The sequence below is a fragment of the Sarcophilus harrisii genome, chromosome 3 (genome assembly GCF_902635505.1).
Source record: "Sarcophilus harrisii chromosome 3, mSarHar1.11, whole genome shotgun sequence".
NCBI classification, from domain to species: Eukaryota; Metazoa; Chordata; class Mammalia; order Dasyuromorphia; family Dasyuridae; genus Sarcophilus; species Sarcophilus harrisii.
Window position 1 is genome coordinate 533,222,130 of NC_045428.1, and position 25,518 is coordinate 533,247,647.

Here is a 25,518-nt window from a genome sequence, read left to right on the forward strand (position 1 = left end):
TTTCTGCAGTTTCTCCAGTGACCACATACTATAGTTGTCCTCTCTGCTCTTGAACTGAAACCAGGGACTCTGTTCCTGCAAGTGATCACAGCCATTAGGGTTCCTGACCCTCACTACTGCATTCACTAGATATGTGGTAACTCCTCCCTATAGTCACAGTGCAAGATGTAGCTGGTCAATATAACTGTGCTTGGCATTTTTCTACAATGGAAGGTCCTTCAAATGTCTGCTTATCAGTCAGACCCACATACTGTCTGTAAAATGAAAGTTTCTAAGGTTGAGGCTACCTCTCAACTCATATGACCCCAGGACTTGTTGTTTCTTGATTCTGCAGAGTTGGCTTGGGGGTGTTAAGACCAAATTAATTAAGAGCAAAGCTCTACCCCAGGAGTCTTTTCTGGGGTCTTCTCAAATTGTTTTAGGACAACTTTTTACCTCTTATTTATTTCTGCTGCTCTGAGGTGATTCTTTTTGTGTGTGTGTGTGTGGAGGAAATTTGGAAAGTAGAAAGTTTCCTGGTCTACTTCACCATCTTTCCAGAATCCTCCTCACCAATATGATTTACTATGTAGTCTTCAGCAAATCATTTAACCTTTCTTGGCCTCAGTTTGATTATTGACACAATCAGGAGTTTGTATCCAGTGGTCTCTAAGATCTCTTCCAGGAATAAATTTAGATTCGGTTAAAATTACAGATAGAAATTGTCCTTATTCCTCACTTCTGATCTTTTCTTCTTGGCCTCAAAGGCCACAAAAAATTTGCCAAAGCAGAAAGTTAATTTTTGTTCTATCCACTATTTAATATAATCCATTGAAAAGGATAATTAGCAGGGTGCTTAGTACGTATAATGTGGGGTAATCACCTTCCAGTGCAAATGCACTTTCAAAGCAGGCTAGAGACCAGAGAACAACTTACCCTGTTTTATTAAAACAGCAACAACAACAATAGCATCAACACCCTAACAACATCAACAACAAACTTCCAGGACCTTCCTTCCCAGATTCTCCACCTCAGTCTACCCTTGGCGATTGCTACTCAGACTCTGCATAAAACTAAACTTCTTGATAATTCTCTGCCTGATCTGCTTGGTTTTCACACTGTAAACAATAGGGTTCATCAGAGGTGGGACCAAAAGGTAAACATAGGACATGAGCAAGTGGACAATACGGGGCAGATGCTCACCAAAGCGATGCACAAGGGATAAACCAATCATAGGGATATAGAAAAGAAGTACCGCACAGATATGGGAGACACAGGTATTGAGGGCTCGGAGGCGCTCCTCACGGGAAGCAATGCTCAGCACTGTGCGAAGAATTAGAGCATAGGAGAGAAAGATGAGCAAGGAGTCCACACCCACTGTACAAGCAACCACAAAGAGGCCATAGATATGATTGACTATGATGCTAGAGCAGGCCAGTTTCATGATCTCCAGGTGAAGGCAATAAGCATGGGCCAGTACATGAGAACGGCAGTAGTGAAAACGTTTCAGAAGAAAGGGTAGAGGAAGGATCAGCAGCGCACTGCGCAATACAGAACATAGCCCCATCTTCACTATCCGGCCAGGTGTCAGGAGGGTTCCATATCGCAGTGGGTTACAGATAGCCACATAGCGATCTATGGACATGGAGAGCAGCACTGAAGATTCCACCAGGGACAGGATGGATGAAGAAGAGCTGGGTGAAGCAGGCAGGGATGCCGATCTCTCGAAAATCAAACCAGAAAATGCCCACCACAGTGGGTAATGTGGAAAAGCACAAGCCTAGGTCAGTGAGGGCTAGCATAGCCAGAAAGTAATACATAGGCTCATGGAGTGTTGCATCTGTGCGGATGACATGAAGGATGGTGATATTTCCCACAATTACTGTCAAGTAGATAGTGCAGAAGAGAATGGAGATAAAACCATGTAGACTTTCTAGTCCTCGGAATCCAGTCAGGAAGAAGGAGGCTGATTGGAGACTGCTGTTTCCTGAAGCCAACATTGTGCTGAAGACTTGACCTAATAACTTTGAAAAGCAGAATTTGGCTAATGAAGGAAGGGAACCACTATATTGTCTAACTTGAAATGAGTGGGGTAGCAGCTGCTTGCCCATTTGAAAATTATACTAGTGATCCAGTTGACTTTTAAACCCTTCTCCCAGAGAGGAGGAGAATCAGGAATTCCAATTTCTTAATGTTCTTTCCGGTGGCCCAGCTATCCACTATGCTCACCAGCCCAGAGAAGTAAGAAGGGCACATGCCATTGGTTCTGGCCTTATGAATGTGAGCTAATACTAAATCCTACTTTTTGGGGGAAATTCTCCCTGAAGACTTGGTCTATGTGTGTCTGAAGTTCCCTATTATACATAGTAATCTATACTGAACATTCTGTTCTTGATTCTTATGCTGTCGTCTGAATGTTTATCTTTGAATAATTTTATAGTATGTTTATGTTTTCCTGTTTGTAGGTGTATATTTGTGCCATATATCATCAAGAGAAAATTCAAGCAAGAAAAAAATGGACTGGAAATTAGAGTGCTCTTTCATTTAGAAGACTTGGGTATTATTCATAATTTGAATTATTGGGTGATCTTGAGTGTCTGATTTTTAATTTTCTTCCTTTAAGGTAAGAGTAATGGATTTAATGTTTACAAAGATTTCTCCCAATCTCAATTTGTTGGTATTCTGTATGTAAACTTCTTGCTAGCATGTCTAATATTTTCTTGTCCCTCCTCCCAATTACTATTTCAAGATCCGCTAGATCTAAAGTAAGAAATCCTTTTCTAACTTGTCAGAGATGGAATGTTCAAGTGGGCTGGTTTCTCATGAGACTTGGTATCTCACATGATGAGTTTCTGTACTATTAAGCTGGATAAGGTAAGTCCCTCCCCTATTGTCTCCTTGCTGGATAGATAAGCCCAAAAGACTACTGTCTCCTACTTCCATATCCAGGAATTTCTAGTGACACTTCTAACTTTTTTAAGTTATCAAAAACATCTCCTTATCAATTCCATCTCTGAAAACTCATCCACGTAAGATCAAGAAAGTATAAGCACAAATATATGAACAAACAAACAACAAAAAAGAGCTTTTTTTAAGTCATTGCATATTATGGTCCTGGGGCAAGATATGGGAGTTGCCTCTAGCCAACAGAAAAACTTTATTCATTAGGAAGTATCCAGGGTAGAGTTAACTATTCTCTTCTAGAAATTTCCGCATTCATGCTCAGTTCTACTTCCTTAGCCAATTATTAAATGCTTCCTTGTCATATCTCCTCTGTCATTTATAACTAGAAATAGGTCCACCAAGCTTTCATATATTGGATTGCAAACAGGAAAGGGATAGTATTCATACTTTTTATAATCAGCCAAAAAGAGAAAAGTCTTGCATGTTTTAAGGGTTGGGTCTTTATTGAGCACTCCTCTCATACCTAAATGATGTTTTATAAACCAAGAGTTACTTGGTGTTATGAGTGTCAAGAATCCTCATTGGCCAAATCTTCCCCTTCCATACTTCAATGAGGTTTGAAATCTAACTGATTAGCTAAGTAACACTGTCTGGAGAATATCTCAATCTAGATTGTGGGAAAGGACACAGAATATCTTCTTTTAGTAATATTGAAAAGGGAAGCATGGGAGGCAGTAACAGTTAGGCTTTTATGAAATCATGCCAGAAGAAACCTCTTTTACAAACTGGATGAATTCCACAGTTTAGACTGAGAGACCTAAGCATAAGTGGTTATCTATGATAGAAATATAGTCAATGTTGCCTTCTGTCCTTGTCTCCCAAAATAATTGGTGCTTTGATCCAGCTTCAGGAAGGGAAATAAACCATTCTGCTGACATGAAGAGAAATGAATGTAATATTTCAGAGAACAAGGAAAGATTTCCTAATGAGCAATGCAAAGAAATAGAAGAAAATAATAGCATGGGAAAGACAAGAAAACTCTTCAGTAAAATTAGAGATATCAAATAAAGGTTTCATGCAAAAATGGGCATGATAAAAAGACAAAAAATTGTATGGACTTAGTAGAAACAGAAAAGATTTTTAAAATGGGGCATAATGCCCAGAAGGTTTCTACAAGAAAGCTCACCAATCATGATGATATGGTTACTAATGTAGAGCCAGAAATTCTAGAATATCATATCTTGGGGGTCTTAGGAAACATTGCTAATAGTAAGACTAGTGAATGTGTTGGAATTCCAGAGGAGCTATTTAAAATTCTCTAAGATTATTCTGTTGAAGTGCTGTACTCAATGGGCCTGCAAATTGGGAAAACTCAACAGTAGCCCCTGGATTGGTAAAGATCAATTAATGTGCCAATCATAAAGAAGAGCAAAGGCAAGGAATGTTCAAATTACTGAATAATTGTGTTGATTTCACATGCCAGAACATTTATGCTTAAAACTCTGTAAGCTAGGTTTCAACAATACATAAACAGAGAATCACCAGAATAGTAGGCCAGTTTTGAAACAGACAGGGAACTAATAACCAAATGCCAGCATTTGTTGAATAATGGAGAAAATAAGAGAGATGGGGCGGGGGGGGGGGGGGGGGGGGGGGGGGGGGAGAACCACTACAACTTTATTAGCTATACTAATACCTTTGACTGTAGATAATAATAAAATGTAACAAGCCTCAAAGATATGGGAGAACTAAATTCTCTTACTTGTCTCCTGAGGAACCTGTGTTCAGGTTAAGAACAACAGAAATAAATATAGATGATTGATTGAAGATAGGAAGAGGACTACAAAGAGGCTGTATATTGTCAATTTTTTTGTTTAACTTATACATTGAATATCTCATGAGAAATTCTAGGCTATATGAATCAACAACTGGAAATAAAGTTGCTGGGAGAAATATCAAGAGTTTCAGAAAAGCAGATGATACCAGATACCAAAGCAGATGAGGTTTGAAATCTAACTGATTAGCTAAGTAACACTGTTTGGAGAATATCTCAATCTAGATTGTGGGAAAGGACACAGAATACCTTCTTTTAGTAATATTGAAAAGGGAAGCAGAAATTGAAGAGAAATTCATGAAATTTCCTGATTAGTGTGAGAGGATAGTGCAAAAGCCAGCTTGAAGCTTAAGATGATAGATGGATAGATAGATATATAGGTAGATAGATAGAGATATATACATATATACAAACATATAAATTAATATTTGTAATAATAAATAAATATATATATATATATACATATATATTTGTTATATGTACATAACAACAACAACAACAAAAAAAAACCCTAATATCTTGGCAACTGGTCCCATATTTTCCTGGAATTTAAAGGGGAAGAAATGGAAGCAGTGTCTAATTTTGTATTTCATATACTTGGGCCCAAAATTCACTACATATAATGATTACAGTGATGAAATTAAAATATGCTTGTTTCATAGAAAGAAAGCTATGACAAATTTGAGTGATGTAAAAAGGGTCAGATATGACTGAATAACTAAACAATATTAAAATGACTCCAAAATATGTGACCTCAGAATATACAGCTGTCATTTGCTTATTCAGTCATAACCAAGACAGGAGAATATAGAATTAAGTGAATGGTTGTGTCAAAAGAAAGCAAATTGTCTGGCCTATTAGATCATCTGACTTGATTTAGGATTTTTTCCTATTTTGTAAATGAGGTAAAATATTTTTAAACCTGGAAATTCTTGAAATTCCAATATGTACTAATTTGATGTCATGTATTTGGGATATAACTAATAAAAAGGCAGAATAGCTGAGCTTCACAGAGAAAATTCCGAGGGGAAGGTGTTCTACAGTATAAATAATTATGAGTTAGTAGAAAAAGTTTTTAAATTTGAGGTCAAAAGAGTAGGTTTAAATTAGACATGTTACTTCATTTCAGTTTTTTTTTTTTCTCAATAAAATTAGTGGTGATAGTGGTGCGTAGACTTGATTATTTTTAAGTTCTTTTCCAGCTTCACATCTATTTTCCTGTCATTTCATGAGAGTCTTGGCATTAAAGACTTAAAACAATAGGTCATTTAAAAGGAATCTTGCTTCTAGACCAGAATCATCTAGATTATAATGCCCAAAAAAGTGAATCAAGAATTCATTAGATGCATTCTTACTGACAGGTCAAACTAAATTTCTTTGACAGTTTGCCTAGATTCAGAAGCAAAGGATGGTTTTGATACTGGGTTTAGGGAGGCAGAAAATCAGCCTTTAGCAAACACCTACCAAATGTCTACTATGTGTTTATAGTCATAATGTGCTAAGAACTTTGGAAGTACCATATTATTTGATCCTATCCTGTGAAGTAGATGCTATTATCATCTTTCATTTATAGTTGAAGAAACTGAGGCAAACTAAAGTGATGTGAATTTCCCAGGATCACATCATTGGTAAGTGTCTAAGGGTGTATTTAAACTCAGTTCTTCCTGATTCCAGGCCCTGTACTCTACCCTGAGCCACTTATCAACTTCTTTTGCTTTACAAGGCACATGCCTTGTGAATTTAGAGAAATCTTTTCACACTCTCAGACTCAGTTGCTTTATTTGTAAAATGAGTGGATATTCTAGATAACCTCTATATCTCTTTCAGATTTATTAGATATTATATAATTGTAAAGGATAGGTTCTGAAGAGGAAGAAGGGAACAGGGATCATTGGAAGGTAAATAGGGAAAGCAAAGAGGGTGGGGTGGGGAACTAAAAGTTAATATTTGAAATCTCCCTTCTAATTCAGTAGTTTCTTTGTGTCTTAAATTATGTCATATCCCACTTAATACTGGAGCAGCATATACTATTTCAGAGGCATATAAGCGTGATTATACACAATATATTTGTACATAATTGTTTGTACCTTGTGCATCAAATATTCACAAAAGATGCTTACATTTGGTCAAGTTGGACAAATAAGATATAGAAAGCTCATATACCAGGTTTCAAAGAGCAATCCCTGTTCCTCTCTTCTACACTGAAGCAAATTTCTTAGGACATTTTGCTTCTACATAAAAGGATTGAGGAAATTAAGGGTAAGTTTTCTAGATTTGAATTTTATCTCACTTAATGACTCCTATACCTTGGACATAGCATTCTTAATAAGAGGAAGCTGTGGAAAGCATATTGAGAATGGAATGTTATATCCCAATTTTGCATTATAGCTCTGTGATTTATAAACTTGTAGTATAAAAATTTGAATAAGTTGTTTAATTTATCTATGCTTCTTTTGCAAAATGGGGATAAGAATATTTAGTCTCCTCTGAACAATGTTATAAAATTCATAGAAAAATAATTATAGTGAAATATAGTTATTAATTGAAAAATATTTACACACCCCAAGTTAACCCCCAGAATAAATTTCCATAACCTTTAAATGTCATGTTATCTTCTCTTTTCACATGCGTCTGTCCTGGAGCATCCAAACTACATGGATCTTCCCTTAACTGAGTAGCTACCCACCCCAAGTCTTAACCAGAATATCCCTTCTTCACAATTCCCTCACCTATTTGATGCAAGCATTAGAAAGGGAGTAAGGAAGAAATTGGTATTCAGAATAAAAAAGCCAGATCCTCACTTTTCAGTAAGTTTTGTCATCATCACTGTTATTCATGTGGCAACTTCTTTCTCAAGAAACTTGAACCTCTTCATTCACAGAAAATTTTAGAGAGAAGTATTTTCCACTTAAGAAATAGAGATAATCACATAGGTCACGTCAGTACTCACTAGGGACCCCTAAACTATGTGACTTTATAATGATCATGTCTATTCCTAGAGGAACCTCTCCCCAACATGAGAATTCATTAGGATCCCACATGACTTTTTAGGTCCCCACATGACATTTACATCTGAAGTGATCCCCAGGGGCTCAGTAGAATCTAGGACCTATGAGTTTGCTTTTTAATTCTCTTCCCATTAATGTCTGTAATATTCCTTTCTTAACTATTAATCTCTTCTCCTAACTTTTGTTCTTTTAATTTATTTCATTAAATATTTCCCAATTACATTTTAATTTGCTTCTGGCTGCAGTACTGGGCAGTGTATTTTACATCTCTACTCTACATAACTCTCTAAGATTAGATAACATTCCTTTACCCACAAATTCTCTCTTTGAGTGGAATAACAGATTCAGTTCCTATGGAATCCATTGTCACCTAACCAAAAGGAAAACTCAATTAACCTTTGTGGTTCTCAGTTTCCTTATCTGTAAAATGAAAGGGTAAGATTAGATTACTTTTAAAAGCACTTTTTGGTTTTAAATCCAGATAATAAGAAACGAAAGTTCTAAATTTTACTCTACCTCTTACTTGCTAAGAGGCCTCAAGAATTATTTAACTCTCTGGATTTTCAGTTCAGTTCATCTATGAGTCCCAAACAAAGGATGGATATAAGGATGTCCATGGTTCATGGTTTTTCATGTATCCATGTAATTCAGAAAGGGTCTAATCAGATATAGGACCCTATATCACAGACAGTAAGAAGGTTAAAAAAATAAATATTCACACTAAAATATAACAGTTGGTTATTGCAGATCTGTTAAAGCTGGATCGAGAATACCACAGGAAAACAGGATGAACTATAGGCAATGAATGAGAAGAGTCTTCTCATTTCTTTCTTCAGAGAACTTATGAAAAATTATCAATACACTGCTGTTTCCCATGATAATTGTATAAATATGAATGCATATATTGAATTTATCATTTATTTCTACCATGCTTAACATATATTGGACTATTTGCCATCTAGGGAAGGGCATGGGGGAAGAGTGGGAACATTGGAACACAAGGTTTTGCAAGGACTAATGTTGAAGAATTATCCACACATATGTTTTGAAAAATAAAAAGCTTTAATAAAAAAATACACTGTTTTCACAAAAATTCATGTTCTCAGTTAATTTTGAAAATGGTCTCCACAGATCTTGTACCTAGGTCCAAAGTCAGAGGAAAAGATGAAATTAACTAGGTGCCTGTCACCCAATTCCAAAACATGGATCATAAAGAGTCGGTGAAATAGTTCCTACCTTTATTCCCATTTAGGTAATTATCTTTGAGAAACTGTACATCTTAGATTAGACTCAATCTATTTAAACCCAACTAGAAGAACCACGCTTTTCAGAGTAGCAAAAAGCCCAAAAATGATTGATGCTACTTATCAAGGTTAAGGTTTCAGTCTGTCAGTAAAGGCTTGTTTCCTCAGAACATACTTTATTACACTATCATTCTGCTGAGGGTGAGGGAGTAGGAAAGGAAGGATACAAAGGAAGGATAGGAGGAAATGACATATTAGAAGTGTACAGAACTATTTCCCATAAAAAAGTTATTTAAGAATTTTTTTAAAAAAATTATGTATCCTTCCTCCTAGCTTTCAAAATTAATGAAGAAAAGGGTTACAATTTCAAACCTAAGTCCAGAAGTTAACTATCCCCATACTGTATTGCTCAACATGATGTTTTACTTTAGGTTTTGCTCCATAGGCCCTGTTTTTGAAAAGGGCTTTTCTGCACATTTGTAGTTTGTGGCTAGATATGACCCTGTTTTTTTTTTTTTTTTTTTTTTTTCAGGTTATTATGGTCAAAATAGCTAAATATATTTTTATTTGTTTGTTGAGCTATTAATAAATTATATAGTTGATACTATTAATATTTACCTAACACTATGAGAACAGGTTTAGATGTTTAGGTTTGTAGTATAATTTTTAATGACACAGTTCTTGATTTCAAGAAGCTTAATTTGTATTGGCAATATCTACTTTACACAGCTAAACAAGATACAGTGTTTTGGGGAGAAAAAAGAGATTCAGAAAATGTTATCCATTTTAAGAAATTTGGAGAAAAAAAAATCTATTTCCAGCTAAATCACTTCTAGCTAAAAGGATATGGGAAAGATTAAGAAGTTACCTACTATCTGAAACAAATGAATCTACTCAAACCTATGTCTTTTGTTTCAAATTTTCCCAGTTTTTTTTTCAGTGTAATCTTTCAACTATACTGCCTCTTACCTTTCTACTCCAAAAAAAGTGAGATTTAATTACTATGAAAGCGGATTATTTCATTGGTGAGATAGGGAACAGGCTGATATAAAGGGAAGAACAAAACGTTCTCAAATATTTGGTTGAGAAAGTACTTTTGAATAAGCTTTAGTTATATAAAAGGTTTTGTAGTCTAGGAAAAGAAGTTTGTATAAACATATAAAAAGGAAAAAAATAACTCATACTCTTTTAGTTGATGCCTTGATTTTCTGATACCATTCACATTCAAGTGCCCATTTCTCAAAATATCTGAGAGTCTAACCTAGTCATGAGTGAGAAACTAAGGACTTATCTCTCTGAGTTCAAATCTGGAATCACTATCCCCTATTTGCCTATCATCTGTAAAATGATCTGGAAAAGAAAAAGTCAAATCACTATAGTATTTTTTTTTACTCTAGTAATTTTGCCAAGAAAACTCCAAATAAGGTCATGAGGAATAAGACATAACATAACTAAAAAGTGACTGAATAACAGCAATAAATAAAGCCAAAATGATAGTTGCTGAGGATACCTAAGAGATAAGGATGATCAACAAAGCACTATCATTCAAGGGCAGAGCCATGGTCTACACTAGCCATAAAAAGAAATCTCAGGACCAGAAAACTGCAGAATAAATGATCCCCTGAAGTGAATTAGATATCTTGGACCAAGTCTCTCAATTGAGTCTAGTGCTCTTTCTCCTATACTATAGTCCCTCATGCAGATGATGAAGAAGACTGCTTTAATTAATACTTACTCTCTATTCATCTAAGTAGGAAACAAAATTTTTCTTTGGCAGAATTTTATCTTGTCCCTCTCCTTTTTCCATCCTGATGTTAAGTCCTTATCCCTTTCTCAAACTGCACCTCAACATGGGACCCATATATTCACTCTAAATTGTTCTTGACCCTGCCTTGAACAAAGTTAGGGAAGAAGGGACTCTAAACTCATTCCAACTACCTATGGAAACCTGAGAAAAACAGAAAGGCTTATAGAATACATTTAGTGTGTTGAATGAAAGAGATCAAGCAACTAAGCTTTTATAAAACCACTTTGCCACTCCACAGAGAGTAAAAATCATTCATTCCACTTATATTATTTTTTTTTTCAAATTAAAACTGTAGTCTTCTTTAGGGGAAACTGTATTGGTGGTCTTAAAACCACATGACTCAATTTTATAATAATTATTAAACAGAAATACAATCAATATAATAGAAAGCTCATGTGTCTACTTATCAATTGATTTAAGCAACTAACATTTACTAAGATTGACTCTGTACAAGCCACTGGACTAGACCCTGAAGATAAAAATAAATAAATTAATTAAAATGCCTTTGCCCTAAAGGTGGTTACATACAAAGTTATCTGAGGGAATGACGATGCATGAGTTTAGAAATATTCAGCCAAATTCGCAGAGATTTTTAATGCCTAGTCTAAGGAGTTTGAACTCTATTTATTAGCCAATGAAGATTCAATGAGAGAATCCAAGCTAATATCCTATCTCTATGACATACCTAGAGGTAACTAGTGAATAAACTGCCAGGCTTAGAATCAAAAAGACTCACCTTTTGGAGTTTAAATCTGGCCTCAGATACTTAACTAACTGTGTGATCTACAACAAGTCATTTAACCTTGTTTGTCTCAGTTTCCTCATATGCAAAATGAGCTGGAGAAGGAAGTAGCAAATTACTATAGTATTTTTGCCAAGAAAATTACAAATGGGATCATGAAGAGTTGGACATAACCGAAACAATTGAAAAGCTACAGTACAATCCATGTTTTTAAATTTATTTTAAACAAATAAAAAATGAGAAAATAAAATTGCCAATTATACAGCATAGGACAGAATTCAATATAAAAATACAAAACAATACATTGTCATTTATCTATATAATATTGTTTTCAAAGCTGCCCATATTTTCTTTGCTTCCCTGTTGATTTTCTTTTTTTCTCTACTGACCACTTTTTACATTATTTTTTTCACCTCCTTCTCTAGACTCCCTCCAAGAAAGCTACAATTAAGCATGGATGTACACACAAAACATACATATATATATACACATATACATGAATATCAATAGAGATTAAAACTTAGATAGTCATAACATATGTAACTCTTACATATGTAAGACCATATTATGTTTATTTCTACCTATTATCTCTTACCAAGCCTTTTTTTCAAATTACCCAAACATAAATGACTGTTTTAAAAGGTCTGATAATATTTTCACTTATAAGAAGCAAACAGTTTGCATGTGAGTCCCTTATATTTTGTCATTAATGTTTATCTTATATTTCTCCTGGATGTTATTGTTATGCCACAGTTCTCTGTTATTATCCTGACTCAGTTTCCCTAATTATCCTGACTCCATTTCCCTAAATTGTCCTGCCTCAGTTTCCCTAATTGTTCTGCCTCAGTTTATAATTGTTCTGCTCAATCCTGCAAAACCACCCCTCCCTCTTAATTAGAATATTTGATAAGGATAAAAGATCTTATATTTTAGAATATCAGAATGCCTCTTCCCATTCCATACTATTAGAATACCAGACACCCATCTCTGCTGGCTCACCCCACCCTGTCAGAGTCCCATTCCTGCTCTCAGCACCCTGACTCCGCCCCTGCCTCAATCTACCCCCTGTGTCTGAGCCACGTGTATATATGTCTTTGAGAACTCAGATTGTTTGCTGGATTCTTGGAAACGATAGTCTCATTCAGCTCTGGGACCAAACCATGGATCCATTTGGTCCCAGTAAATCTCTTCTTTTCAAATAAATTATTAATTACTCTCTAATCTCTATCTTGCCTCAGTTCTCCAACATTACATTTATATGTCAATTTTCCCCTTAAGTTCTGGGCTTTTTGTCACAAAAACACTAAGACTCTTTCACTACATTAAATATTCATTTATTCCCAGGACTATATTTAATTTTGCTGGGTAAATTATGCAGCTCTTTTGCTCTATGGAATAGAGTATTTCATATTCTACAATCTTTCAATATAACTTCTAGGTATTCTGTAATTCTTATTGGAACTACACTCTTTCTTCCTGATTCCAACATGTTTTCCTTAACCTGGGAGCTTTGAAACTTTGCTGTGATGTTCCTCTAAGTTTTCCTCCTTAGTACTATTTGAGATGGTGATCAGTGCATTTTTTTTTTTTCTGCTTTGTCTTGTCATTCTAGAACTTCAGGGTGATTTCCTTGATAATTTCTTTTAGCAGTGTATCAATTTTTATTGTATTTTTTCATGTAGTCTTGACTATTCTTATTAGTTCTTTTTGATTTGTTTCCTGATCAGTTGTTTATCTAATATTATGAAATATTTCACTTCTATTTTTCAAACTTTTGATTTTCTTTTATTTCTTGATGTCTTAAGATGTCATTAGCTTCCCCTTTGTGCAATTCTAGTTTTCAAGGAATTATCTTCTTCATGATGAGATTCTCAGTAGCTAAATATGGTTGGAGAAACTAGAGCATTGATGGAATTGTTCCCCGGGGACAGGCAGGGAAAAGGCTCTGATAGACATCATTTTAGCTTAATGGTCCTCCCTCTATGGAAGACTTCCAGTCAGAAATCCAAGTCATATACAACCCTTGAGGCTCACCCTCTGTGGAGGTCATGGGCATCCCAGCTATGTCCTATTAGGTTATGTCTTTGAGGTTAAAAGTTTCCCTATAAATCTGCTTATGGCCCATGCCATCTAGACTACATTCCTTTGGGTTACTCTATCATGACACTTTGCCCCATGGTGTTTTTCCCTTCATCCCTCCCTCTTGCCAAGTAGTATATCTCTCCTCTGATTCTCCCATCATGCTTCTTAGTATGTCTCCTCTCATCCTTCTATATTCTCTTTTTTCAACTGCCATCATTCTTTATGGTGTTTTTCTCCTTTTTAACAAGTAACGCTCTTTTAGGATGCTAAATCCCTTTTAGAATTTAACCTGCCAGCTAAGAGCAAGTCCCAAACTTTTGGGGTATTTCCTTTCTCTTGGCTAATTGTAGGTTTTACTAGTCAACTTGCCCTTTCTACAATTAAATGTTAAAACCCTTCTCTTGCTAACTATATACTCTTCCACTGTATTTCATATTTACCTTTCCTGGTGTCTAGTGTATCTCTTCATTTTGTCCATAACCCCTTCACTTAAATAAATCCACTTTTTCCAAAGAGAATGGCTATTGTGAATTCTTTACAAGACTCAACCCAACATTTGGTGCTTCTAAAGCACATCAACTAGTGCAAAATTAGCCACATAATTTCTTATGCTTTTTTGAATTCTCTATTTCAATTTGGTTGACTTGTTTTTCATAATTTTTCTTATTTTCTTAGATTGCATTTTTTTCTATTTTTCCTCTCAATCTTTTTTATTTGATTCTTAAAGTCCAATTTGAGTTCTTCCAAGAATTCTTTTTTTGTGCTGCGGACCATTTGACATTTATTGTTGAAAAAGCAGTGGCTTCAAAGGACTATTAACTGCATCCCTTTTGACCAACAATGTCTCTACTGGGCTCCGTATCCCAAAGAGATCATAAAAAAGGCAAAGGACCCATAAGCGCAAAAATGTTCGTAGCATCTCTTTTTTTGTAGTGGCAAAGAACTAGAAGCTGCTGGGGAATAGTTGAAGAAGTTATAGTATATGAATATGAATTCATATGGTATATGAATGTTATGGAATATTATTGTTCTATGACAAACTATCAGTAGGTTGATTTCAGAAAAGCCTGGAGAGACTTACATGAACTGATGTTAAATGAAGTGAAGAGAACATTGTACAAAGCAACAACAAGATTATGTGATAATCAACTCTGACAGACCCGTGTCTTTTCACCAACAAGGTGATTCAGGCCAGTTCCAATAGACATGTGATGAAGAGAGCCATATGCATCCAGAAAGAGGATTGTGAGGATTGAATGTGGATCACAACATAGTATTTCCACCATTTTTGATATTATTTGCTTGCTTTTTTTTCTTTTTGAATTGATTTTTCTTGTGTAGCATGATAAATGTGGAAATATGCATAGTAGAATTACATAGGGTTAACCTATATTGAATTACTTGCTGTCTAGGAGAGGGGGTGGGGGAAGGAAGGGAGAAAAATTTGGAACACAAGGTTTTGCAAGGGTGAATGTTGAAAACTATCTTTGCATGTATTTTGAAAATAAAAAAGCTATTATTAAAAAAAAGAAAAGAAAAAGTAATGGCTTTTTAAATTATACCATATTCCTTTGAATGTGTACCCATATCTTCTCTGTCCTCATCATTACTATCTAAAGTTGGATTCTTTCTCCTTTGCTTACTCATTTTTATCTTTATTTATTTATTTGTTTGTTTATTTATTGATATGTGTTTTTTAGAAACTTTTAGCATAATCAAGTAGTAGTTCTAAGGTATGGGAAAAGTTGTCAGAAATGTCAGGTCCTTTTTATTGTCATTCTCTGAGATTTGTCTTAGGGCCCAATGTTGGGGTCTGCTTTCCATTCCTAAGCTATAGGAAGGGCCCAAGCCATACTGTTTTACAAATGATCTTGTTCTCTGAAGTCCCTCTAGTGATTGCAGAATAGTTGCCAGCTCTGTTTCACAACTGAAACTGAGGACTCTGGTCTCCTATAAGTGCCCACAGCCACCAAGATCTCTGCACCTCATCATTGCACGCACCAGTTAACTCTTTCCCACAACTACAGCCCCACGTTTAGCTGTCAGCACAACTGTTTGGGATCCCTCACATTGGAAAATCCCTCAAACTTCTGCTCATCTATCAGACACCTAAACTGCCTGTAAAATGAAAGTTTATAAGATTAAGGTTGCCTCTCAACTGAGATGCCCCCTGACTTCTTGTTTGTTGATTTTGCAAAGTCCTGGGAGTATTTGCACTTCATTAAGACTAAGCTCTATCCCTGGAATTTGGGTTTTTCCTGAGGTATTCTCAAATTATATTTAGGAGGAATATGACTTTACCAAGTATTTATTTCTGCTGCTCTGAGGTAATATTCTATCTTTTTGTTGTAGAGGAAACATGGAAAGCCAAAAATTTCCTGACCTATTCCACCATTTTCCCAGAATCCTCTTCAACAATATGACTTACTATATGGTCTTGGACAAATCATTTAACCTTTTTGGGCCTCAGTTTGATTACCTACACAATTGACCCTGTGAAAATGATACACAAGAATTGGCCTTATTCCCCACTGCCATCTTCTGATCATTTCTTCTTAGCTACAAAAGGTAGACATATAGCAGAAAATTTGCCAAAGCAGAAAGAATTATTCTTTTATTCACTACTTCATATAATTCATTGAAGAGAATAATTAGCAGGCTACCTAGTAGGTGTAGTGTGGAGTAATCACCTTACAATGAAAATGTATTTTCAAAGCAGGCCAGGGAGGAGAGAGCAACTTATTTAAAACAAAACAAAACACCATAACAACATCAACAACAAATTTCCAAGACCTTTCTTCCCAGATTCTCCACCTCAGCCTACCCTTGGCGATTGCTGTTCAGTCTCTTCATAAAAATAAATTTCTTGATAATTCTCTGCCTGATCTGCTTGGTTTTCACACTGTAAACAATAGGGTTGATCAGAGGTGGGACCAAAAGGTAAACATAAGACATGAGCAAGTGGACAATACGGGGCAGATGCTCACCAAAGCGATGCACAAGGGATAAACCAATCATAGGGATATAGAAAAGAAGTACCGCACAGATATGGGAGACACAGGTATTGAGGGCTCGGAGGCGCTCCTCACGGGAAGCAATGCTCAGCACTGTGAGAAGAATTAGAGCATAGGAGAGAAAGATGAGCAAGGAGTCCATACCCACTGTACAAGCAACCACAAAGAGGCCATAGATATGATTGACTATGATGCTAGACCAGGCCAGTTTCATGATCTCCAGGTGAAGGCAATAAGCATGGGCCAGTACATGAGAACGGCAGTAGTGAAAACGTTTCAGAAGAAAGGGTAGAGGAAGGATCAGCAGCGCACTGCGCAATACAGAACATAGCCCCATCTTCACTATCCGGCCAGGTGTCAGGAGGGTTCCATATCGCAGTGGGTTACAGATAGCCACATAGCGATCTATGGACATGGAGAGCAGCACTGAAGATTCCACCAGGGACAGGATGGATGAAGAAGAGCTGGGTGAAGCAGACAGGGATGCCGATCTCTCGAAAATCAAACCAGAAAATGCCCACCACAGTGGGTAATGTGGAAAAGCACAAGCCTAGGTCAGTGAGGGCTAGCATAGCCAGAAAGTAATACATAGGCTCATGGAGTGTTGCATCTGTGCGGATGACATGAAGGATGGTGATATTTCCCACAATTACTGTCAAGTAGATAGTGCAGAAGGGAATGGAGATAAAACCATGTAGACTTTCTAGTCCTCGGAATCCAGTCAGGAAGAAGGAGGCTGATTGGAGACTGCTGTTTCCTGAAGCCAACATTGTGCTGAAGACTTGACCTAATAACTTTGAAAAGCAGAATTTGGCTAATGAAGGAAGGGAACCACTATATTGTCTAACTTGAAATGAGTGGGGTAGCAGCTGCTTGCCCATTTGAAAATTATACTAGTGATCCAGTTGACTTTTAAACCCTTCTCCCAGAGAGGAGGAGAATCAGGAATTCCAATTTCTTAATGTTCTTTCCGGTGGCCCAGCTATCCACTATGCTCACCAGCCCAGAGAAGTAAGAAGGGCACATGCCATTGGTTCTGGCCTTATGAATGTGAGCTAATACTAAATCCTACTTTTTGGGGGAAATTTATTGGCACTGAGAAGAGGGTCTCTTCACAGCAGACAGGAATCCTGGCAGAATACTATGCCAACGATCAAAGCATACTACTTAGGACTGCTACAAATATGTGAGTTCAGAATCATCCTTTTATAGAAGTCTGAGACTCAAGTTTCAAGCTGAAAAGAAAGCCAAAGTCCCCAGGCCTAGATACTTATCAATATCAGGCCCAAATCTCCCAATTGGATGAAAATCACTTTAAAACTTAAGAGAATTTGGAATTTTAATTGGGGAGGGGGGAGAGCATGTGATTTCCTCAGAAAAGCCCAATTGAGTGATGCCACTTAATTTGTCTGGGGAGATATGCTTTCCCAGGAAGGTCTAAGGAGGACCTGAGACTTAAATCTCCCCTCAAAGGGTACACAATTTAGAGGACACAGTTTTCAAAGTTCACTCCAGTCATTACTATACATGGTAGTCTATATCAAACATTTTATTTTGATTCCTATGCTGTCATTTGAATGTTTTTCTTTGAATAATTTCATATATATATATGTAATATCCATGTTTGTGTTTGCCTGTTTATAGGAGTGTGTGTGTGTGTGTGTGTGTGTGTGTGTGTGTGTGTGCGTGTGTGTGCGCCTTATATTACCAGGACAAAAGACAAGAAAGTATGGATTGGAAATAGGAATATTCTTTCCTTTGGAAGATTTAGATCTCAGTCATAATTTGAATTACTGGGTGAGCTTGAAAAAGTTTCTGATTCTTAGTTTTCTTCCTTTAAAATAAGGGGAATGGATTTAATGCTTACAAAGATTCCACCCAATTTTAGTTCGTCATGATTCTGTATGTAAAATCCTGGATGGCATATCTAACATGTCCTTTCCTCCAAGTTACCACTTCAAGATCCACAGGATTTAAAATATGATTTAGTACATAGAAATTGTTAATTTTTAGTAAAGGCCTCTTGAACTTTTTTGACTAAATCTGCACAAAGAAGTAGAATTAATATGATGGCTATACTAACCCTCCATTCCTCCAAAATAAATTACTACAATTGAATAATCTCAGAAGAAAAAAAAAAAAAAGCAGACCTGGCCAATCTAGTAGATTGACTTGTGAATGACAGGGAAGTTTAGCATTATACTTATTTATGTTATCCTTTGCAAATTCTCTGTAGTTGAGTCTACAGAAAGTAATTATATACTTTTCTCCTTAGGGTTCTATCATTGAGTAATCCTATAGATTTGGGGTTGTCTAAAAGTATCATTTATATGCCCCTGTCCAATGATGTTTCCCTAATATCTATCAACTAGCTCATTTTTTAGAAAAGATATTTAATTTTAAGGACAGATATTTTTTTAAAAAATAGCTTCCAAAATCAGGGGAACATTCTCCCTTCTGTACACACTAGATCTCTGACATATGTTGACTCAAACTTAGTGCTGGTGAGTTACTCCTCTTCCTCTTCCTTTTCTCTCCACTTGCCTCACAACTTCTGGGGTGGATATCCCTTGACAAAGTTTGCATCCTGTTAGTGGTTTCTTTTTTCCCCCTTTTCTCGCTAAGATAATTGGAGTTAAGTGACTTGCCCAGGGTCACATAGCTAGGAAGTGTTAAGTGTCTGAGGTAAGATGTGAACTCAGGTCCTCCTGACTTTTGGCTTGGTACTCTATCCGCTGTGCCACCTAGATGCCCTATAGGCTGGTTTCTAATGGGTCTTGTAATCTCTGTTGACTGGTTAATGCATTGTTAGGCTGGATCAGATAAATTGCTTCTATATTGGCTCCTTGTTGGACTTAAATCCTTCTAAGACTCACTCTAGTGGCTTCTGCTGCCAAATCTAGTTATTGAGAGAACATCTCATGGAATTTTTAATCTTTTACAATTATCAAGAACATCTCTGCATCAATTCCATTGCTAGAAATTCATCCATTCCTAGAAACACAAACACACAAATAAATAACAGCAAAGAGGTATTTTTGGATCATTGCATATAGAGGCCCTGTGGCAAGATATGGGAGTTATTGCCCCTAGCCAACCCAGAAGGAAGAGTTATCTATACTCTCCTAGAAACTTCTACTTGTGCCCTTAGTTCTAGTTCCTTAGTCAATTACTAAATGTTTTCTTGTCATAGTTCCTCTGTCATTCATAACTATAAAATAAATGTGTCAACTAAGCTTTTATATGTTGGATTGTTAAACAGGTTTAGAATGTTATTCACCCTTTTAGTAATCAGTCAAAAAAGAGGAAATTCCTGCATGTTCTTAAGCTGGGGTCTTTACTAGCCACTATTCCTCTCAAATCTAGAAGAGGATTGTAGACCAAGAATGACTTGGTTTTCTGAGTGTCACAGATCCTTATTGAAAAAAAAAAAACCTTCTCCTTCCATACTTTAATAAAGTTTGAAGACTAACTAATTAACCCTGTCTGGAGGACATTTCAATCTAGATTATGGCTGTAATTATTATTTTTTTTTTTTTGTTATTTACTAGAGTAATGAAAAAGGAAGCATAGAAGTAAGGAACACTTAAGACTTTTATGAACTATTCCTGAAAGAGACCTGGATAGATTCCATGGATTAGACTGAGTGACAAGAATAGATGGTCATTTCAGAGGGACAGAGATAGATTCAGTATTCCTTCTGTGCTTGTCTACCAAAAATAATTGGTGCTTTGATCTGGCTTCAGAAATGGAGATTAACCATTCTGGTGATCTCAAGAAAAATTTAGTGCAGAATTCCAGAGAACAAGAAAAAAAATAAGATTTTCTTAAGTGAGCAATGCAAAGAAATAGAAGAAAACAATAGCATTGGGAAAACAAAATTCTTCAAGAAAATTAGAGATATCAAAAGAAAAATTCACGCAAAAATAAGCATGATAAGAGACAAAAATTATATGGCCTTAATAAAAAAAAAAGATTTTTAAAATGAGGAATACTCAGAAGAACTCTATAAGAAAGATCACTTATCATCATGATGATGTGATTACTGATGTAAAGTCAGAAATCCTGGAGGATAATATCAAAGGAGCCTCAAGGAATTTTGCTAGCAGTAATACTAGTAAAGGTGTTGGAATTCCAGAAGAATTATTTAAAATTTTCAAAAAATAATTTTGTTGAAGGGTTGCATTCAATATGCCAGGAAATTTGGAACAGTCAACACTACTACTGAATTGGAAAAGATCAATTAATGTTCCAGTCCTAAAGAAGGACTGAACAATTCTGTTGATTTCACATGTCAGAAAGTTTATTCTTAAGATTCTGTAAGCTAGGCTTCAGCAACACATGAACAGGGAATCACCAGAACAGCAGGTCACTTTTGGAATAGAAGTGGAGTTTACCCCCAAATGCCAATATTTGCTGGATGATGGAGATTCTTCCAGTGGGGGGAAGAGAAGGGAGAGAAACATTTATTTTAATTTTACTAACTACATTAAACTACATTAAAGTTTTTGACTTTAATCACAACAAAATGAGACAAAGATGAGAGAATTAGATCCTCTTGTCTTCTGAAGAACCTGTGTTCAGGCTAAGAACAACAATTATAACCAAAAATGGACCAATTGGTTTACTATAGGAAAAGGAGTGCAATGAGACTGTATGTTGTCACCTTTTTTTGTTTTAACTTATATGTTGAGTATATCATGAGAAATTCTAGGCTGGATGAATCAAAACTGGAAATAAAGTTGCTAGAAGAAATATCAGCAGTTTCAGAAAAGCAGATGATACCACTCAGAAGGCAGAAATTAAAGAGGAATTAAGGAAACCTCTTAATGAGCTTGAGAAAGCTGGTGTAAAAACCAGATTTCAGCTTAATATATATACATATATATAAATTAATATGTATAATAATTAACATATATAATTGTTATATGTATGAAAAATTAAAACCAAAACCAAGAACTGGTCCCATATTTTTTTGACAAATATAATGAGAAGAAATGGAAGCAATGTCTGATCTTATATTTTATATTCTTGGCTCAAAGATCACTGCATATAGTGATCATAGCCATGAAATTAAAACATATTTGCTCCTAGAAGGAAAGCTATAGCAAATCTGAAATCAATAGGACAGGAGAATACAGAATTTAGGGAATGGTTACATCAATAGAAAGCAATTTGTCTGGCCTAAATAATTAGATCATCTGAGCTGATCTAAGATTTTTTTCTGATTTTTAAATGTAATAAAAAAAATTTAAACCTGGGAATTCTTGAAATTCTAATATGTACTAACTATGATACGATGTATTTGGAATATAACTTTAATAAGAAGGTAGAATAGCTGAATTTTACAGAGAAACTCCCAAAGAGAAGGTGATCTAAAGTATAGATGATTATATGTTAGTAGAAAAAAAGCTTCTAGTTTTGAGGTTACAAGAATGGCTTGACTTACTGATATCATTTAATTTCAGTTTTTTTTTTTTTCTCAATAACATAGGTGCTGGTGATGGTGGGTAGACTAATCTTGGCATATTGAGACTTAAACCAATAGGTCATTTAGAAGGAATCTTGATTCCTAACCAGAATCATCTAGATTATAATACCCATAAAAGTGAATCAATAATTCATTAGAATTTAGATGTAATATTATGGGCATGTCAAACTAAATTTCTCTATCAGTTTGCTTAGATTCAAAAGCAAAAGATGGTTTTAATACGCGTTTTAGTCTCCTCAGAACAATGTTTTTAAATGTATAAAATAAAATTCAAAGGAATATAGTGAAATATAGTTATCACTTACAAAATGTTCTTACACTTCAAGTTAGTACCCCCCAGATTAATGTCCATAAATTTTAAATGTCATGTTATCTTCTTTTCTCACATGGCCCTGTCCTGGAACATACAACCTATTTGGATCTTCCTTTAACTGAGTGGTCTCCCACCCCAAACTTAACCAGAATATTCCTTCTTTACAACTCTCATACCTATTTGATGCAAGCATTAGAAAGAGGGTGAGGATAAGTTGGTATCCAGAACAAAAAAGCCAGATCTTCACTTTTCAGTTAGTTTCATCAATGTTATTGTTATCCATATGGCAACTTCTTTCCCAAGAAACTTGAATTCTTAATCCAGAGAAAACTGAGAAAAAACTTCCCACTTAAGAAATAGAGATGAGATAATCACATAGATCTCAGTACTCATTAGGGAGTCCTAAAATATGAGACTTTATAATGATCATAGGTATATCCCCTGAGGAGTCCCTCCCTAACATGAATATTCCCTGGGTCCCCACATGACATTTACATCTGGAGTGGTCTCCAAGGATTCAGCAAAATGAACAACATATGAGTTTGATTTCTATTTCTCTTCCCATGAGTACCTGTAAAGAATATGGTTCTTCCTTAACTATCACTCTCAGCTCCTATATTTTGTTCTATTTTCATTTATTCTGTTAAATATTTTCCAATTACATTTTAATTTGCTTCTAGCTGCACTGGTGGGCAGTGTCTTTGACATCTTTACTTTGGATAACTCTTTAAGATTAAATTGTAGAGAAGATAGCAACCTACATTGATAATTAGAATGTCTTTACCCACAAATTCCCTCTTTGAATGGTATAGATTCAGTTGTACAATCCAAGTCACTTAACCAAAAGGATAACTCACTTAACCTTTGTGGGTCTCAGTTTCCTCAGCTGTAAAATGAAAAGGTAGAATTTGATCACTTTCAAAACTCTTCCTGGTTTTAAATACAGATAACAAGAAATGCAAGTTCTAAATTTTACTCTACCTCTTGCTTTCTAAGAAGTCTCAGGAATTATTTAACTCTCTGGATTTTCAGCTCCCTCATTTATAAGTTCAGAAGGATAGAAATAAGGATGTCCATGGTTCATGGTTTTTCATGTATCAGTGTGATTCAGAAAGGGTCTAATCAGATATTGGACCCTGTATCACAGACAATAAAAAGGTTAAAAAATAAATATTCACACTAAAATATAATGGTTGGTTATTATAGATCTATTAAAGCATATCCCAAGAAAAATGGGATGAATTAGAGAAAATGAATGCGAAAACTTTTTATTTCTTTTTTCAGAAAACTTGTTAAAATTACCAAAATATGACTATTTTCACCAAAATCCATATTCTCAATTAATTTTGAAAATGACCTTAATAGATCTTGTATCTTGGCCCAAAGTCAGAGGAAAAGAAAATTAGCTAGAAGCCTGTTACCCAGTCCCAAAACATGGGTCATAAAGAATCTGTGAACTACTTCCTAACTTTATTAATATTTATAAATAATATTTATTATTTAGGAAATTATCTTTGAGTACCTGTACCTTTTAAATAAAACCCAAGATATTTAAACCCAACTAAAGGAAACACTACTAATCTTAAATATAATAAGTACTTTTTAGTGGTGGAGTGAAAAATAAAGAGACATAATACTTATGAAGGCTGAGGTCTGCTGGTGAAAGTCTTTATTAACCTGTATTTCTACTAGTGGGACTAAACTTAGGAAGGGTAGAAGTGCACAGAATTATTCCTCCTAAAAAAGATATTTAAGAATTTTTTTTTTCAAAAAATCTTATGCATCCTTCCTGCTAGCATTTAAAATAAACAAAGGGAAAGGGATTAGAACTTTGAACCAAAGTCCAGGGGTTAACTATTTCAAAAGCAACAGTTTAATAATGGAAACTTTTTTTAAGGTGTTTGTCTAGTATGGTGTTTTATTTTAGATTTTATTCCATTGACTCCATAGGACTTGTTTGTGCCTATTTTTAGGGTGGCTAGACATGATGCTGTTTGTGCATATTTTCAGCTCAAATAGTTAAATACATCTTTGTATATTTGTTGAACTGTTAATTAATTAAATATTTTGTACTATTAATATTCACCTAACACTATGAGAATGGATTTTGATACTGGAAAATATTGTTCAGATTTCTAGTATTTTTTAAATGACACAGTTCTTGATTTCAAGAAATTTTGGTGGTATTGGTGGAGAATATCCACCTTACACAGTCAAACAGATTACAAGATAGAGTGTTTGGGAGAGAAAAGAGAGATTCAGAAAATGCTATCCATTTTAAGAAATTTGGAGAAAAGAAAAATTATTTCTAGCTAAAAGGATATAGGAAAGATTAAGAGATTACATAAAATCTGAAATAAATGATGAAAAACAGACTGAAAGATTTATATTTGGGTCAAATCTACTGGCATATTGGGAGTCCCATTTCTATTACTATTGTATGAATTTGGGATTTCCTTCTCTTCCTTCTATCACATTTTATTTTCCCTTATCTCTCTTCTAGTTGATGCCTTGATTTCCCTACTATTCACAGTCAGTGTCCACTTCTGAGAGTCTAACCTGTCCAGGGTGACACACTGACTGTCTAGGATTATTGTGGCAGAGCACAGATAAAAGATAGCTCCTTAAATTACATACTTTCTTTGAGAAAATATATCTCAGTTCAAAAAAAATTGCTATATGAATGTGTTTGGAATCATTAGATCATAGATATCTAAGTGAAAGGAACTTATATAATCATTTAGTCCAAACCATTCTTTTATAGAAGAGGAAATGAAGGCCCAGAAATCTTACATGATATGCCTAGGATGACACAATTAAGATGTATTTGAGGTGAACTTGAACTCAGTTTTTCTGATTTCAGAATCAAAACTTTATTTACTGTACTATGTTTCTAATTTTTTTTTGAAAGTAAAATCCTATCATTAACTAGGAGTGTCCATATATGTGGTGTGAGTGGTAATAAGTATATCAAAAGATGTTAGATGGATATCTAGATAGATAGATGGATAATTAGTTAAATAAATTATTAAAATTATAAATAGATAAATAGCAAATTAATTAAGAATGCCTAAATAATAAAGTCTTATGGAAAATCATA

The 25,518-nt window shown here is 35.1% G+C and overlaps 2 protein-coding genes across 2 annotated transcripts; both read right to left on the reverse strand.

Annotated features, from left to right (window-relative positions):
- Positions 1 to 1,015: 1,015 nt before the first annotated feature.
- On the reverse strand, positions 1,016 to 1,979 carry LOC100928026 (olfactory receptor 51G1). The gene is given in 2 exon segments (XM_012545408.2): positions 1,016 to 1,658; positions 1,660 to 1,979. Coding segments are annotated over 2 exon segments (963 nt in total).
- Positions 1,980 to 16,420: 14,441 nt separating this feature from the next.
- LOC116422607 (olfactory receptor 51G1-like) lies at positions 16,421 to 17,384 on the reverse strand. The gene is given in 2 exon segments (XM_031961475.1): positions 16,421 to 17,063; positions 17,065 to 17,384. Coding segments are annotated over 2 exon segments (963 nt in total).
- Between the last annotated feature and the right edge of the window lie 8,134 nt (positions 17,385 to 25,518).